The 15,796-nt window shown below is 68.2% G+C and overlaps 1 protein-coding gene across 1 annotated transcript; it reads right to left on the bottom strand.

Moving 5' to 3' along the window:
• Positions 1–491: 491 nt before the first annotated feature.
• Positions 492–15,784, bottom strand: CHLRE_03g177650v5 (uncharacterized protein). The gene is made up of 25 exons (XM_043060989.1): positions 15,432–15,784; positions 14,737–14,913; positions 14,236–14,559; positions 13,689–14,096; positions 13,383–13,499; positions 13,053–13,172; positions 12,817–12,935; positions 12,397–12,593; positions 12,000–12,079; positions 11,586–11,715; positions 11,028–11,347; positions 10,601–10,788; positions 10,078–10,234; positions 9,598–9,762; positions 9,321–9,428; positions 8,960–9,062; positions 8,391–8,791; positions 7,954–8,244; positions 5,511–7,785; positions 5,288–5,358; positions 4,561–5,133; positions 3,810–4,418; positions 3,311–3,621; positions 1,640–3,122; positions 492–1,355 (listed from the first exon to the last, which is right to left on the bottom strand). The coding sequence occupies exons 1-24, from the start codon at positions 15,507–15,509 to the stop codon at positions 2,321–2,323; spliced, it is 8,124 nt and encodes a 2,707-aa protein (XP_042926118.1). The 5' UTR covers positions 15,510–15,784; the 3' UTR covers positions 492–1,355; positions 1,640–2,320.
• Positions 15,785–15,796: the final 12 nt, after the last annotated feature.

The raw sequence follows: 15,796 nt of genomic DNA, 5'->3' as shown, positions 1-15,796 counted from the left end.
GTGTCCTCGACATACCTTGGCTTCACGCTCGCTTGGCCTGACTCGCTCCTGATGCTGCTGGGCACCTCGGTGCGATAGGCTGTGCAGTGGCCGTCAGCTTGCAACGGTGATGGCCGACCGAGCGCCATATCCGTTGCATCGTATACCGTGTGCTCGTGCCCTTGCCACTGCTCCTGCTCCTTTGTCAGAGCGTCTAGCGCGCCAAATGTTTTGCTCACGCGGTGTTGTCCTCAAAGGACCACGCACATGGGAACGTCCACTGGCGCATGTGACCTGTCCAACTTGGGAAATTGGGTGGGGTTGGCTGGCAGGCTACGGGGGAGGGCTCGACGGCGAGTGTGGGTGTGCGTTACCGTGTGCGCCGTGTTTTGATGCTGCTGGCGCCCTCCTCTCGCCAAGAAAACCGGTTCCGCTTACCACAATGGCTACGGTGTCCCGATCAGAAGGCACACGCAAGACGCCTTTCTACGTATGATCGGTGCCTGAGGAGTAAGACGAGTAACTTTCTGTCTCGGGACTCAGCCCTGGCTACCACACCGTCCTATACCGCTATACGGCTGCTGCCTTGCAAAGCTTTGCGAGGAAAGCTTTCTTGTTACGCTCGCTGCATGCATTGACCGTTCTGCGGCATGCATATTTCCATCACGTCTATCCCCCTTGGCATCAACTGCGCGCATGCGGACTTCGCAGCAGGCTAGCCACGTACTGACGAACAGCACCTGCGTGCGCGGCACGTGGGTGACGTGTCTGTAGGGGCACACAGCGCCCACGGCGCACACACATGGACGCGCTGCCCTATGGTACTGCATACGGTACACACGTGGTGCACCCTCGGCTTCGGCCACCGCCGCTGCTGCCACCACATGCGTGCAATGTTCCCGTTCGCCCGTTGACGCGCTCACACGCAGGCGTACGTAAGTTCACGCGCACAATGAAGCAGGCATACGTATACGTGTCATACCCACACGGGGTACGCGTTGCACACGGCGGCCACAGGCATACGCGCCGTGCGGCGAGCTACTCTCACACCGCCTGCCTTCATACCGTAGGTATTGAATCCCAGCCGCCTTGTTCTTAGATACTTCCTCGCGCACATGCTAGAACCCAGCAGTGCCTTCATAGCTCATGCACCGGAACTTGACCAAACCCACAGCTGGCATCGCGGTGTGCGTCAAGCAATGTTGAGTCTGCGTGTGGCGGTTGTGTCAGTATAAGCAGTCACGCAATGCCACGCGTGTGGGCGACTCCGCACGGCCGCGGGGCGCATACGCATCACAATCACGCTGCACACGTGAGTAGCTCCATCCGTGATGATGAGACGACATATGCGTGCCAAGCCCGCTTAACGAATGTACCTGCGTAGGTGGCCCCATGCACCAAGCAAGGATGTATGTGTCAGTGCACCACCCTCGCCTGTGCAACACATATAGTCGTGCCTGTCTGCATCATGCCACAGTCTGCCTGCGCTCCGGTAAGCCGGCGCCTGCAAGCAGCCCTCCCTATTGCATGACATTCCTACTCACTGCAAGCCGCAAGGCATGGCAGTACGGTATGAATTTTGGCGGATGCATTCCGCCCGGGCCCAGCCGAGCCCCATTCATACCCTCGGCGGTACTTCACCCCGGCTGCACGCACGCACCTGCCCATCCGGTCCCGCATTGCTGCTCGTTCAGCTGCTCTGCGCTGTTGTTCCGAGAGAGCCTTCTGCTCCTCCTGCTTCCTCCGGCGAGCCGTTGCTGCGGCGGCACCCTCCGCTCGGGCAACATTCTCCGCTTTCGGCACGATGGCGAGGACGCTGGCCACGGCGACTGCGAGTAAGCTTCTGCGACTGATGTTCACAAAACTTTGGCCTGTCGCAGTACTCGAACTGGCGTGGGACTGCAGCTTGGCCAGCGTGCTCAGTGGAGCCATGTTGTAATGGAAGGCCGTAGCTTTCTGAAGCTTACAGTATACATTGAAGCATATGAAACAGTATGCATATCAGCTTGCAGTGCACATATCCGCGATTGCATGAATAACGAGCGACTCAACCGCCACACTTAGATGACGGGCTCCGACACGCTCCAATAATGATGGGCAGTCAGCGCTCTAACGTCATCCACTACCAAATAGCTCCCACTCAGCCCACTCAGCCCTTCTTCACCACACGGACCTGTCCAAACTCCGCCATCTCCGCCTGCGCTTCCACGAAACGGACCCTGCTTTGATATCTGACATCTGATACCTGCAGCGGGCGGTCATGTCCCAGCCCCAGCTCCCGCCTGCTCCTGCAAGCCCTAAGCGTCCAATGGAATCACTACGCAAGCAAGGACAGCACCAATCACTGGCGCGGCGCCGCGGGTGCCCGCCCCGGAGGCGACCTGCCCCGGTGCGGCGGGCCCGGCACGCTGCCGCCCGGGTATGGCATCAGCAGCGGCAGCCGCCAGTCCACCGCCCGCCCCGATGCATCCACCTGCAACCCTGGGTAGTAGCCCAGATGCACTCCCCGCGGCGGCGGCAGCGCTGCGCCCCCTGCTACGCCGGCGTCAGCAGCCGCTGCAGGTGCTGGCTGTCCCGAAGCCGCTGGCGCTGGCGCCGTGGCGGGCGGCGGCGCGGAGTAGCCCATGGGCGGCAACGTCGCGATGCGCACCCCGGCCACCCCCGCTGCGAGCCTGCTACCACCAGCACCACCAGCCGCAACACCGGCGCCGTCGGCAGATGCCCCTGTTCCTGAGCCCCGCGCGCGTGCAGACAGTCCGCGGACGCCGCTACCGGTCCCAGGCGCCAGCCTCGGTGGCGACACGCCTCGCCCAGCGGCTGCCGCCGCGGCGAAACTTCCTGGCAGGGGGGCCCCTGCGCGAGCTGCCGCCGCCGCGGCTGCCTGCGCCTCTGCCGCAGCCTGCGCCTCCGCGGCGTCTGCCGCCGCCGCAACTGCGTGCGCTGCCGCCGCGCCCGCCGCCGCCGCCTGCTCCCGGTGTTGCCACAGCAGGGTCTCCAGTGCGGAGGCGGGGTAGGGCAGCACCCCGACCTCCATCAGCGCCCGCTGCTGCTCCGCCGCCGCCAGAGCCGCCGCCTCCGCCGCATCCACCGCCGCAACGGCTTCAAGCACCGGCAGCGCACCACGTGGCATGGGCACAGCGGGGCTGCGGCCGTACAGTGTGCGTGTGGCCGCGTGTTCATGTTTGGGGAAGGCGAGGCAGGGCCGGGACCACTTAGGACTCAGGACGCATGACAAAGGAGCCCCAAAATGGTTGGGCGAAAAGCCGACAGGGTTGTAGGCATATGCTCGCTATGTGACAGCCGTCAAGCCAAAGCCAGCGACAGTCCCTACCTTTGCAGCGCCGCCAGCTGCTGCTGCCGCGCGTCCGCCATCACGCCCTCCACGAACGCCCGCGCCGTCAGCGGCCGCCGCTCGTAGTGCGGCGGCACCGGCCCCCAGCCGTCGGCCGCCGGCAGCGGCGGCAGCGGCGGCACGCCGGAGGCGGCGGCGGCGGTGCGCGGCCGCAGGCGCAGGCGCTGGTGTTGGCGTGAGGGCGCAGTGGCTGACCTCGTCAGCATGGAGTTGGACAGGGTGATGAGCGCCTCGCCGGGCGGCAGGGCGGAGGGGTCGGCGGAGTCGGCGGCGGCGCCGCTGGCCAGTGCCTGCAAACGGAGGCCGGGCGGTGCAAGAGTTTGCTTTGGAGAAGTGCAATTGCGACAGGTGCCATTGAGGAACACGTTGGATCAGACGAAATTGGTCAGCATGTGGTGCGATGGCGGGCCGGCCTGGAATCAGCTGGAACCCAGCGCAGAGTGCCATGCAAGAACCGACCTGGCACGCCACCACTCACCCGTTCCGCCCTCTTGAGCGCCATCTGGAGCGAGTAGACCGGTGCCGTCGCCGCGCTGCCGCCACCGCCCGCGCGCGCTGGTGAGGCCGGAGGTGTGGGCAGGTCTGGATACTGCGGCACGCCGCCTGCCGCCGTCGCCTCGCCGCCGTGCGTGACGTCACGACTGGGTGCAACGCTGTCATCACCATCATCATCATCATCCATGTCACCATCACTGTCGGGCGCGCGGACGGTCGGCTGCGTCACGGTGCGGAGAGGCGACTGCGCCGGCGGCGGCGGCGGCGCCCGGGGTGCAGGGCTTCGCCCTGCACCGGCGGCCGCGGCGGTTGGCGCCGTCGGCGCCGCCGGCAGGTCCACAATGAACCTCAGGTGCGGCTGCTGGTGCAAGCCGTTGGCTTCTGCGGCGTCTGCTGCGACCCTGGGCGTCTGCTGCTGCTCCTGCTGCACCGCCCCCGGCTGTGGCCCCGGCCCCGACTGCGGCGGTGGCGGCGGCGCCACCGTCACCTGCACAGACAGGATCTGGTCGCCGCTGGGCAGCAGCGGGCCCAGCAGCAGCGGCCCCGGTGGCGGAGGTGCGGGCGCGCCGGGCACGGGCGGGTGCGACCACGCCTGCGCATTGCAGGCAAGGCAGGAGGTCATAAGGACAGGCAAGGCGCAAGCAGCCTCCTCGCGCCCGTGATCAGAGTCCAGGCCCAATCTGCCATTCGACGCAGTTTTCCCACCTACCAAGCGACCGCGAACCCCGCCGCACCTCGGCGCTGCTGTTGGCGTGCAGCCCCGCCGCCGCCAGCACCGCCAGCTGCGCCGCCGAGCTCTGCAGCAGTGCGACGCCCTGCGCCACCACCTCACCCGCATTCACCACCACCCGCCAGTCCGGACCCGAAACCACCACACCCCCGCCACCACCCGCGCCGCCATGCGCCTTCCCCGCGCCTGCACCGGCGGCACCCTCACCCGTACCCACGCCCGTATCCGCGCTTGCGCCAGGCCCCTTCCCTGCCCCTGCCGATCCCGGCTTGGCCGACCCCTCAGGCGCCGCAGACGTCGGCGCCGCCGGCGCCGCCGGCGCCGCCCCCACCGCTGCCGCCGCCAGTCGCTCCTGCAGCGCCGTTGATGCCGCGCCCATGCGCGCCAAGCAGCAGACCAGCACAGAGCTGTGCCCCACCCACGCCGCCAGCGCCGCCATCTGGCTGCCCAGCGCCGCCTGCAGCCCCCGCAGGGCCGCCGCCTTGCCCGTCAGCTGCTCCGCCGCGGCCGCCAGCGCGGCATGGCGCTGGGCCAGGTCGGCGCCGGCCTCACGCAGCAGCGCCCCGCGCTCGTGTTGCTGCGTGCGTGGTGCATGCAGGCAGGTCTCAGAAGGCAAGGGGCTGAAGAGGGCGTTCATATGACAGGATGGGGGTGGTGGAGGTTTATTCCAATCCCAAAGATGGGCGGTAGCACAGACAGACATAGTGTGCCCTGGCAGGCATAGCCCGCACCTGCAGCAGCGCCCCGCAGGTGTACACGTACAGCCGTGTCAGGGAGGAGCGCAGCAGCGGGTGGCGCCAGTCTGAAGGCCGGGGCGTGGAACAGGGCGGGCAGGGCAGGGTGGGCATGATCACAGGTCAGGTTGGAGGCAGGCAGGTGCCGGAGTGAAGGAGGCGCCTGCAGGTTGCAAGTACCGTACACAGGCCGCAAGCCGTTGACCAGCAGTCATCTCACCCTTGGGGATGCGGCGTGGGAAGAACTCGATGATGCGTCCGTGCGCTGTCACACGCGGGTGGCCACCCATCAGCGCAACCAGCGCCGCCACCGCACTGCGAACAGCCGTCGTCGCGCCCGCCGCCGCCGCGTCCCTGCCCTCGCCGGTGCCGGCGCCGTCGGCCTCCGCCGCCTCCTCCGCCAGCCCCTCCGCGGCCAGATGCAGCGCCCGTAGCGCGTCAAGGTACATCGTGTCCCGCGGGTCCGTGTCCTTGGTCACGCCCGCCGGGGCGGCAGCTCCGTACGGCTCATTGGGGTCGTAGCCGTACGACTCGTATCCGGACCCCGGATGCTGCTGCGCCCCAACACCATCCGCATCAGCCAAGCCGCCCTCGCCCGGCACGGCGCCGCTGAGCGCAGTTGCACCGCTGCGGTGTGTGCCGGCGCCGCCCGCCGCCCCCGCGCCGCTGCCGGCGGTGCCGGGCCGCGGACTGCCCAGCAGCCCACCGCCGCCGGCGGGCCCCAGGTTCGACAGCGCCAGCGGCGACATGGGCCACGGCCCGCCGGCGGCGGCTCGCGACAGGCCGCTACTGGGTCGGGCGCTGCGCAGCAGGGAGAAGGCAGAGCCGGCGGCGGCGCCGCCCGCCGGCCAGGCGCCCATGGCGGATGTATGCGCCGGCGAGCCCGGCTGCGAGCCAGACAGCGCCAGACCATCGCCGTAGCGAGGAGAGCCGGCGGCGCTGCCGGGTCCACCGCCGGCGGCGGCCGCGCCAGCGCCAGGCGTGGTGGGCCCCACGTTTATCCGCAGGCCGGACCACAGCGCGCCGGCGCTCATGCGGCGGCCGGCACTGGCGCCGCGGCGCGCGCCGTACGAGTCCAGGTCCTCGAGCGCCGCCGCCAGCGCCGCCGCCTGCACCGCCGCCGCCGCCACCGCCTGACCCACCACGCCCGCGTGGGCATGCAGCCTGCCCGCCAGCTCCTGCGCTTCAGCACTCACTGCCGGTGCCGCCGTCGCAGGCGCAGAAACCAGCGCCGCTGTCGGCTCCGCCGCCAGTACGGCTGGCGTGGTCGAGCTGACACGCGGTGCCCCTTGTGGCTGCTGTGGCTGCTGGTCGGGTGGCTGCGCACTGCCATGCTGCGACTCCGCCGACGGGAGACTGCTCTCCTCCGCCACCACCATCGGCTCCGCCTGTTCCCCAGCGGCTCGTCCGGCGGCAGCGCTAGTCCCCGACGCCGCCGAAGCCTTGCCAGACGCGGGCCGCGGCCCCAGACCTGAAGTCGACACAGGCACCGCATGGCTGCCGGCCGCAGGCGCCATGGCTGATGCCGGTCGACTGCTGGTCCCGCCGCCGCCACCGCCACCGCCAGCCGACAGCACCACCCCAGACACCGACGCCCTCGCTGCAGCCGGCGCGCCGCCAGAGGTGGAGCCTGCGCCGCCGACGGCGCCGACGCCCAGTGCTGCCGCCACCGCCTCCGACAGCCGCGGCCACACGCCGCCCTCCACCTCCCGGTGCACCTCCGCCAGCAGCTCCGCAATCAGCCGCAGCCGCACCGCCGGGCTCAGCGAGTCCAGCACCGCCCGCGGCGGCAGCCCCAGCGCGCCGCCGCCGCCGCCGTCATCACCGCCGCCGCCGCCGCCGGCTCGGAACGCGACCGTCAGCGCCTTCATGGCCTCCTCGTACCGCGCCCGCAGCCTGCCGTACTTGCCCTCCAGCGCCGCCAGCCGCGCGGCGGCGGGGTGCATGTGCCGTACATCGCCGTAGCCGCCCTCAATCGCGTCGAACTCATCGCCGCCCTCACCCGCGTCGTCCACATACACCTCATCCTCGTCGTCAAACCCCCCGTCGCCGCCGGCACCTCCCTCATCGCCGTCGCCGCCGCCGCCGCCACCAGCCATCCGCGGCGACGCCAGCACGCCGCCGCCAGCGGAGGAGGCGCGGCTGCCGCCGGGGCCGCGCGGGCGCGACGGACGGCGCAGCTGCAGCGTCGGCGGCAAGCCGGCCTCCCCCTCCTCGTCGCTGTCCCACTTGCCTGAAGCAAGCACCGACTTGAGGTCCTTGGGCCCCCAGATGCTGCTGGCGGAGCCACGCCCCACCGAGCGCCCGGACACCGGCCTGCCGCGGCCGGCGCGGCCGGAAGGCGAGCCGCCGCTGCAGTACAGGTCGTCAGGCAGCAGCAGCACGCCGGTGGCGGCGGCGATGCCCGAGGTGCTAGTGCCAGCCATGGTCTTGCTGCCGCGCAGATTGCGTGTGGCGCGCGGGGCGCGGCGGCCGGAGGAGGGCCGGCTGGCGCCCTGCGGTGAAGGATAGGGGTGAGACGTGTGTTGGAGGCCACGTGGGCATGCCGGGGGAAAACGGAAGGTGGAAAGTAGGGCGAAGCTATCCAGCCGGATGAACCTGATGACATGCAAAGCGCCGGGACTCGGTGCTTTTACGCAAACAAATCAAATGAACAGCCTCACCTTCCCACCGCCCCCGTCTGCGCTGCTGCGCCGCCGCACCGCCTCTTTGGCCGCCCTGGCCAGCGCCGCGTCCACCGCCACCCGCACCGCCGTCTCCTTGGCAGCGTTGTGCACGCCCGTTTCAAACAGCCGCAGTGCCTCACGCCCGGTCAGCAGCGCCGCGGTCAGCTCGTCAAGCGCCGCCCAGCCTGCCGCCACACGCCGCGCCTCCGCCGCCTCCCACCGAGCCCCCGACGTGGGCGCGCCCGCCTCTCCGTCGCCCTCGCCGCCTGTTGCAGCCGCCGCTCCGCCCTGTCCGGAGTCAGGCATTGTGGTTGTCAAGGACACCAGGAGCCCGGCAACCCACGCTATACGCACTGCCAGAAGCCATGCATGCCAAACACACCGTACACGTGGCCCCGTGCCGGCTCCTACACGTGCACGGCACCCCTTCTCACCTTGCTGCGGTCGCGCTCCCGCTTGGACTTGGAGCCCACGCCGCCCGGTGGCCGGACCAGCTCCTTCAGCGCCTTGGCAGCCGCTTCCAGCGCCTCGTACGCCTCATGGGACCGGAACGGCACGTGCCCGCGCATCTCAGCCAGCGCCGAGTCCGCGATCCGGACCACATGCGCCGACGCCGCCGCCAGGCGCGCCCCCTCCTGCGAGGCGCGCTGGCCCACCGGCCGCGGCGGCAGCAGCCCCGCGCCCGCCAGCGCGTCGGCGAGCGAGGCCGGCGTGAGGCCGCTCCACCTGATGCGCGCGGCGGCCTGCGCACGCCGTGCCGCCTGCACTGTGTTGGAGTAGAGCTCCAGGAGCGCGTCACGGTCGTCCGGCACCTCCTCAGCGCCCAGCGCCGTGCCTGGGGTTGGGAGAGGAGGATGGTCACTTGGTTATCTGGGGTGCGGGTGAGCACCGGGGGTGTGTATGTGGAGGGAGGTGGCGCCTAGACCGAAGCTGCCTCCGTCCAAGAAAACAGCACGGCTCAACATGAGAACGTGACCGCCTCGGCCTGCCCCCTGCCGCTCACGTGCCACACGCGCCAGTGCGTCCACGTCCAGGGAGGTGGACAGCACGCCGCCGCCCAGGGGCTCCACAGCCTGCCAGGCCGACCCAAGAGACTCCACCGCCGCCTGCATGCCCGGATGCGGGGGGAGGGTTGTAGATACCAGCCCAAACTAGACCCAACCCAATGCAATAGAGCGAGGAGGAGAGCGTGGGGTGGGGGGGGGCGGCAAGCCCCGTCCGCCACGCTCTCCGGAGCTACTGATCTCCCTGCTTCCACGCTCCCCTCCGTTCCACCGATACATCCCCTTTGCTCCCCTCCCTTCACAGCCGCTCCCCTCCGCTACAGCCGCTCCCCTCCGCTACAGCCGCTCCCACCCGCGCACCTGCCGCTGCGCCAGCCATGCGTTCATGACTGCGGTCATGAGGGCGTCGGCGTCGCTCATGCCGAACCAGGGGTTGCCGCGTGTGGTGTCCATTCGGGCGGCGGCGGCCTGGGGCGTGGGGCAGGCGGCAAACGGAAGGGCGGAAGTAAGTGGGAAAAGGACAGGAGCGGACACGTGCAAAGGCGGCTAGTCATGGTGCGGATGCGGCGCGTTGTTGCGCAACGCCCTCGGCTTAGGCCATGGCTTAGGACACGCGCACGAAGTCTAGCCAGCCCACCTGCTTCATGAGTGCGGCGCGGCGCTCCGTGTCGAATTCCGCCGCGAAGGGCCCTGCGGTCAGCACCGCCTTCCAGCGGCCGCTGGGTACCCACACCGTGCCGGTGGCCTTGTCCACCAGCGGCGGCGGCAGGCCGGGCGCCGGGCTCACCAGCGCCGAGAACACCTGGAGGCGCGGGAGGCGGTGGAAGAGGAGGTGATGGGGGAGAGGAGGCGGATGCGGGGGTGCCGCAGCGGAGCGGCGGGTCATGGAGGCGGGCAGGAGGGGTGGAGCAGCAGCAGCGGGAGGTGCAGGGGAGGGCACACAGGTGGGCATTGCGATGCTGAACGGGGACGGGGGCGCAGGGGTTAGGTGTGCGGCACAAACGCACACCCATGTGCCGCAAACCGATTCGCCCGCACCCCAGGTTGGTGCTAGCGACCTTCTTCCCCGTACTCCTCCACACTCTGCCTCACTCCCCCGCACTGGGCTCGCCCGCACCTCGCAGTAGTAGTCGCATGCGTCCGGCGGCAGCACGGGGCTGACCACCTGCAGCAGCTGCTGCCACGTGGCGGCGCGCGGCAGCCGCTTGGCGTGCGCCTTGAGCGACTGCACCAGCCGCACCACCACCTCGTCCGCGTCGGCGGCGCAGGGGTTCCTGCAGGCGTGGAGAGTGTGTGCGTGTGTGTGTGTGTGTGTATGTGTGTGTGTGTGTGTGTGTGTGGGCAGAGAGCAAAAAGGAACAAACATGCAGGCGTGGAGTGTGTGTGTGTGTGGGGGGGTGCGCAGTAGGTGTGTTTGCGTGTGTGTCACAGGTGTCGGATACGGGCCATTTTGTGTGTTCGCGCATGAAACCGGCAGGCAGGCAAGCAGCCCGCCACGCCTGGAACCCGCAGCCGCGCTGTGCACCGTACTTCATGCCGCATCGGCATCCCTCGTCCTCCTGTGCCTTCGCTGCGCCTTCCCTCCCTCCCGCCTACATGAACGGCTAACTCCCCACACACACAGCCGCTGTGCCACCCACTCTGCCAGGATGTGCTTGTACACGAACACGTGCAGGTCCGGGTGCGGCAGCCCGCGCAGCCGCGCCGCCCGGTCCGCCGCCAGCTTGGCTCCCGCCAGTGCCGCCAGCAGCGCCTGCAGGTCCGGCGGCTCCATGGGCTCGGACAGTGGCGCGCGCACGAAGCGCAGCCACGTCGCCGGCAGGGAAGGCTGTGGGTGAGGAGGCAGCGCGGGAGAAGGGCGGTCAAGGGCGGGCGGGTGGGCAGGTGTGGGGGATTACGAGAACCAAACTCGAACTGCGCTATGCGGTTTGCGGCGGTACAGCAATACGGTATCTGCAACCCGCTATCAAGCGACCACACCTGCAGTCCTGCACCCATCCCCAAATCCAACCCTCAAACCCGACCCTCAAACCCAGCCACCGCCGCCCCCAAACCACAGCGCCTCACCGGGAACCCGAAGCCAGCGCCGCGCCCCGCCATGCTGGCCACCGTGCTGCCGCCCCACTCCGACATGGCCTGCGGCGTGCCCGGCCGCGTGCTCCTCAGGTCGCCCAGCTCGTCATCCGCCTCGTCCTCCTCGCCCCCGCCGCCGCCGCCTCCACGCGCCGCCAGCGCGCCCAGGATGCTCAGCCCCAGTGCGTCGTCGGGCACTGCGGGCGAGCCGTCGGGCCCCTCGGGCGGCCAGCCCTCCTCGGTTTGCGGCAGGTCGGCGGGGAGCAGGCGCGACAGGTCCTCCTGCACCGCGTGCAGGCCGTGGCCGCGGGCGGCTGCGGGGGGGGGGGGGACGCGCGGGAGGGCAGGGTGAGTGGGGATGAGTGGTGAGGAGGTGGGGTGGTGGCAGCGGTGCCGCGCGGAGAGAGCAGGGGGCACTGAGCACGTTCGCGAGCCGCCTGGCTCTGAGAGCAGGTGCCAGGCGACTACCCTACACGAGTTCCTGCTACCTTGCATGGATATCCCACTTGCAAAGCCCCGCCCTGCCCCGCCCCGCCCCGCCCCGCCACCCACCCGCCATGAAGGCCCGCCCGGTGCCGTACGCCAGGCTGAGCGGGCCGCCCAGCACCGGCGTCAGCGGCTTGCCGCCCTCGCGCAGCCCCAGCAACCAGCTGGTCAGCGGCAGCTCCAGCGGGCCCGTCACCTGAGCGTGTGCACATGCGTGTGTAAAAAACCGAAACGAAAGCGTGTGCGCGCGCGTGTGTGTGTGTGTGTATGTGTGTGTGTGTGTGTGTGTGTGTGTTAAAGAGCACAAGGAAAACGTTGCGCAAAGACAGTGTGTGTGTGTGTGTGTGTGTGTGTGTGTGTGTGTGTGTGTGAGCCAGGGAGGCGAGGTCAGGCCCGACGGCGGCCACAGGTTTACCGGGGGGTTATGGGTGGTGTGGGCAACAAGCACTGGTTCGGGTTTGGACCGGCATGGGTACTCACCAGTCGGCGGTAGTCGTCCAGCTGCTCTGCCATGGTCGCAGCCGCACGCACGGCCGCGTCACGCCGTGCGAACGCCACGTCTGCACCGCGTGTAAAGGGAGCACATCCCGCGTGTATTTGTGTATGTGTGTGTGTGTATGTGTGTGTGTGTGTGTGTGTGTGTGTGTGTGTGTGTGTGTGTGTGTGTGTGTGTGTGTGCGGTTGTGGGATTGAGCCGCATGCCGGTGGCTTCCCTTAACCTGAAACCGCATGCAGCCACACGGCCTCCCCACCCCGCCAGACGCAGCCCCGACGTACATACACCCGTCACTGAGCACAAGCATCATCCGGCTTGCGCAATGGTGACATCACTACACTATCACACGCACGCCATGCGGCCAACGCTTTCCATACGCACCCAGCATCTCTGACTGGTCCCCGGTGCGCGACGCCAGCCGCTCCACCTCCTCGCCCCGCGCCCGCAGCTGCGCCTCCAGCCCCGCCGCCGCCTGTCGCAGCTCCTCCTGCCGCGTGATGCTGTCCGCACGCAGCGCCTCATATGCGGAGTCACGGGCAGTTATCTCGGACTCGTGCGCGACCCGCATCGCCTCCAGCCTGCGAACGAAACGGGGAGTGAGGAGAACACCCAGACGCGCAGGTCAGCTTCGGAGCCCCGACATGGATGCAGGCGTATGCACCCACATAGATGCGTGCAGTGCCTACCACTACCACTGGCCCGCACAGAAGGCAGGGCTGGCATTCACACGTGCTACGTACCCACGACCCCACTGCCTTCAGGCTGCTGCGCCCGGCCGTCGCCCACATGCAAGCGCCGCACCTGGCCGCCGCACTGGCTCGTTCCCGGTCCAGTGCCGCCCGTGTGGCTGCCAGCTCCCGATCCAGCATCTCACAGCGCTGGTTGGAAGCAACCACCAGCGACTTCAGCGAAACACGCTCCTGTGAATTTCGATACGACACAGAACAAGCAGGTGAGCATGTGTGCGTTGGTGTTTGGGGTCTGTGTTTCTTTTGCACCCTTGTGCCAAGCCCCTGGCTGCCCCGTGTGCCCCTCACCTTCTCTGCCGCCTCCTCCGCCTCCTCCTTCTGCCGCCTCAGCGCGCGCAGCTTTGACGCGGCCTCTTCCCGGTGCTTGGCCGCCGTCGCCTCCAGCTCCGCCTCCCGCAGCTGCATGCCCTGTGTGCCGGTGCGCGTCCCCAACAACGCATGGCAGCGAGACCGGGTTACAGCATGCCGCAACAAGCCACTTACTGCGTGCATTTGCGCATGTGCACGGGATAAGTCTGTGCGAGTTACGCCACAGCGTCATGCCGACGTCGCCTCCTACAACACCTCACACATGTCGTAATGCCTCCGCCTCTCTAACTACCGCACGCCGCCACGCACCTGCTTCATGCGCTCCACCAGGGCGTGCCTGCTGCCGGCGTACTGCAGCGCCCCCCACAGCTGGTCCATGGTGTCTGACAGGCAGTCCTCGAAGGCCGCACACAGCTTGGCGCGGACCTGTGTGCCGTACACACACGTGGCGTACGCCGTACACACACGTGGCGCACGCCGTACACAAATGCCGTGTTGGGCTGGGCGGAGGGGGGGTGCAACGGTGGGGCCGCGCAGCTAGCTGTCAAGCCCATCCCCAAACCAGCACACGACCACGAGAATGTCCCAGCCCACATGGCCACTCGGGCAACTCACGTTTTCAGCAATCTCGTTCGCCATGCCTGGCGGGAGGCGGCCGCCGCCACCCCCGCCTCCTCCACCGCCGCCTGCCCCTCTGCCTCCGCCGCCTCCAAACCCATCACCCAGCGGGCTGCCCTGGCTCATGGCACCGCTCAGATTTGCGCTACCTAGCAGCCCGCCACCCAAGCCGCCGTACGCCGACACAGCGGAGGCCAGCCCAGCCCCAGGACTGCGCAGGCTGAGCGCGCCGCCTAGCAGCCCCCCGCCTGCTCCCGCGCCGGGGCCGGCTCCGCCGCCGCTGCTCCCGAACAAGCCGCTGGTGTTCGAGGCCATAGCCTGCAGCGCGGACGGCATTGGCGGCCCCAGAGACGGCGCCGCCGCCTCCTCCATCCGCCGCACGGCGCCCACACACACCTCTTCCAGCTGCGAGGGTCCAAGGCCAGCAGGGCGCAGAGGCGCGTGAACGAGCTGCATAAGGAACGCGCAAGCGTCCATACCCGAACTCCCGCCGGTGTGCCGTGCAGTACCATACCATAGTCCGGACGCGCTTGCGCCGACGCACCTGCTGCCGCAGCTTCAAGAGCACCAAGCGGGCGTTAGCCAGGAACCGCGTCTGCTGCATGGACAGCGGCGGCTCAGGCACAGACTCATCGTCCTCGTCTTCACCGTAATTCAGCCCGCCCCCGCGCCCGCCGCCCCAGCCGCCCCGCGCACTCCCGATGCCGCCGCCGCCTGCTCCTGCTGCTGCTGTGGCGCCTGTGGCGCCGAGCCCGCCGCGACGCGAGGGCGTCCTGGCGGACTGGTCGAGCCAGGCGTAGTCGGAACTGAGCAGCTTGTAAGCGCCGGGCGGTGCGGCGAAGGGATGTGCGGGCGAGCCCCACGCGTCCTGCGATATCCAAAGACAAAACCCGAATCTCATATATCGCACCAGGTCATGCGCGCAGCGCTACTCGGGCGAGCAAGCTCGCAAACTGCAATGAATGAGGCGGAGTTCGCTGCCTGGCCTAGCCTCCCGTTGGCCACACCGCTTCGCCGGCCCCACCACCGCGCCGCGCCGCCTCACCGGGTGGCCCGACGCCAGCGCCGCCGCGGCAGCCAGTGAGCTTGTGCCCAGCCCGCCGCTGCCGGCGCCAGCCGGCGCCTCGAGCGCTGCATTTTTGTCGTTGTGTTTGAAGAGCTCAATCGGCGGCGGCGGACAGGCCTGCAGCAGGCTAGGGTCGTGCAGCTTGTGGTGCAGCGTCTGTGGAGGGTGATTTCGGTTCGGAAGGTTAGGAAAAGGGCCAAATGATTGGTATAGCCAGGAGGGCCTTGGGCAGCCCGGATACGCTGTATGGCCGCTCGCTCGAGCGCTCTGGGCCTCGCAGACAGCCACTTGATTCTTGCGGCTTCCCAGACGTATTATTTTGACCATTGAACCCATTCAACCAAACCAATCCGCTTGCAAATAGCCCACACCCCAGCCCATGAAGGCAGGTGCATTCAACACCAGCAGAGCGCCAGACCAAGGACCATTAACACCAGTCTAGTATCCCGACGCACTCCTAAAGGGCAACCCGGCATTTCGCAGGTTGTGCCCCCTGAAGAGTCCGCACACCGTCAGAACCCAAGAAGCCAGTTGACTGCCCGAGCCCTTGCTCATAGCGTGTGCACTGGCACACACCCAGCCTCCGTGACGATAGCCTTCCCCCCCCCCACACACACACTCATACATACGCAGCCCCTCCTAGCAGGCTCGGTTTGGAGCAGCAGTGCCCTTACCTTGATGAAGTGCTGCGTCCAAGTGTCACGGTCCCCGTCTGCAGGCGAGTCCGCGGGGACTTGCCCGGACCGCCGCATTGTGCTTGCGAGGACCTGAGAAACCTATCAAAGCCTTCTGCAGGTTAGTTGCTTAAAAACACATGGAAAGGCTTTTCGGTGAAGACTGCAAAGTTGCTGAGTGTCCGTTCATCCCTTAGGGAGCTGTGTAATTGCCATGTTTGTGGTATCAATACATTCAAAGGACTGGCATAACGTCACCAGTCTCAGCCTTTCCTTGTCTCTGCCTTGTCCAGTCTTCGTTGACATTCCATGTTATCAGTCGCAGCGCTGCCGAAGCGGGTGTATAGCCTAATCTATGAACCTAT

This window comes from Chlamydomonas reinhardtii, chromosome 3 (assembly GCF_000002595.2).
Source record: "Chlamydomonas reinhardtii strain CC-503 cw92 mt+ chromosome 3, whole genome shotgun sequence".
NCBI lineage: Eukaryota > Viridiplantae > Chlorophyta > Chlorophyceae > Chlamydomonadales > Chlamydomonadaceae > Chlamydomonas > Chlamydomonas reinhardtii.
This window is presented reverse-complemented; position numbering and strand designations above follow the sequence as displayed.

Coding starts and splice junctions, on each gene's coding strand:
- CHLRE_03g177650v5 (XM_043060989.1), bottom strand. CDS start 15,509: ATGCGGCGGTCCGGGCAAGTCCCCGCGGACTCGCCTGCAGACGGGGAC. Junction 10,789..11,027: donor GCGCTGGCTTCGGGTTCCCG/GTGAGGCGCTGT, acceptor CCTCACCCACAG/CCTTCCCTGCCGGCGACGTG. Junction 5,134..5,287: donor CCTGCGGGGCGCTGCTGCAG/GTGCGGGCTATG, acceptor CCACGCACGCAG/CAACACGAGCGCGGGGCGCT.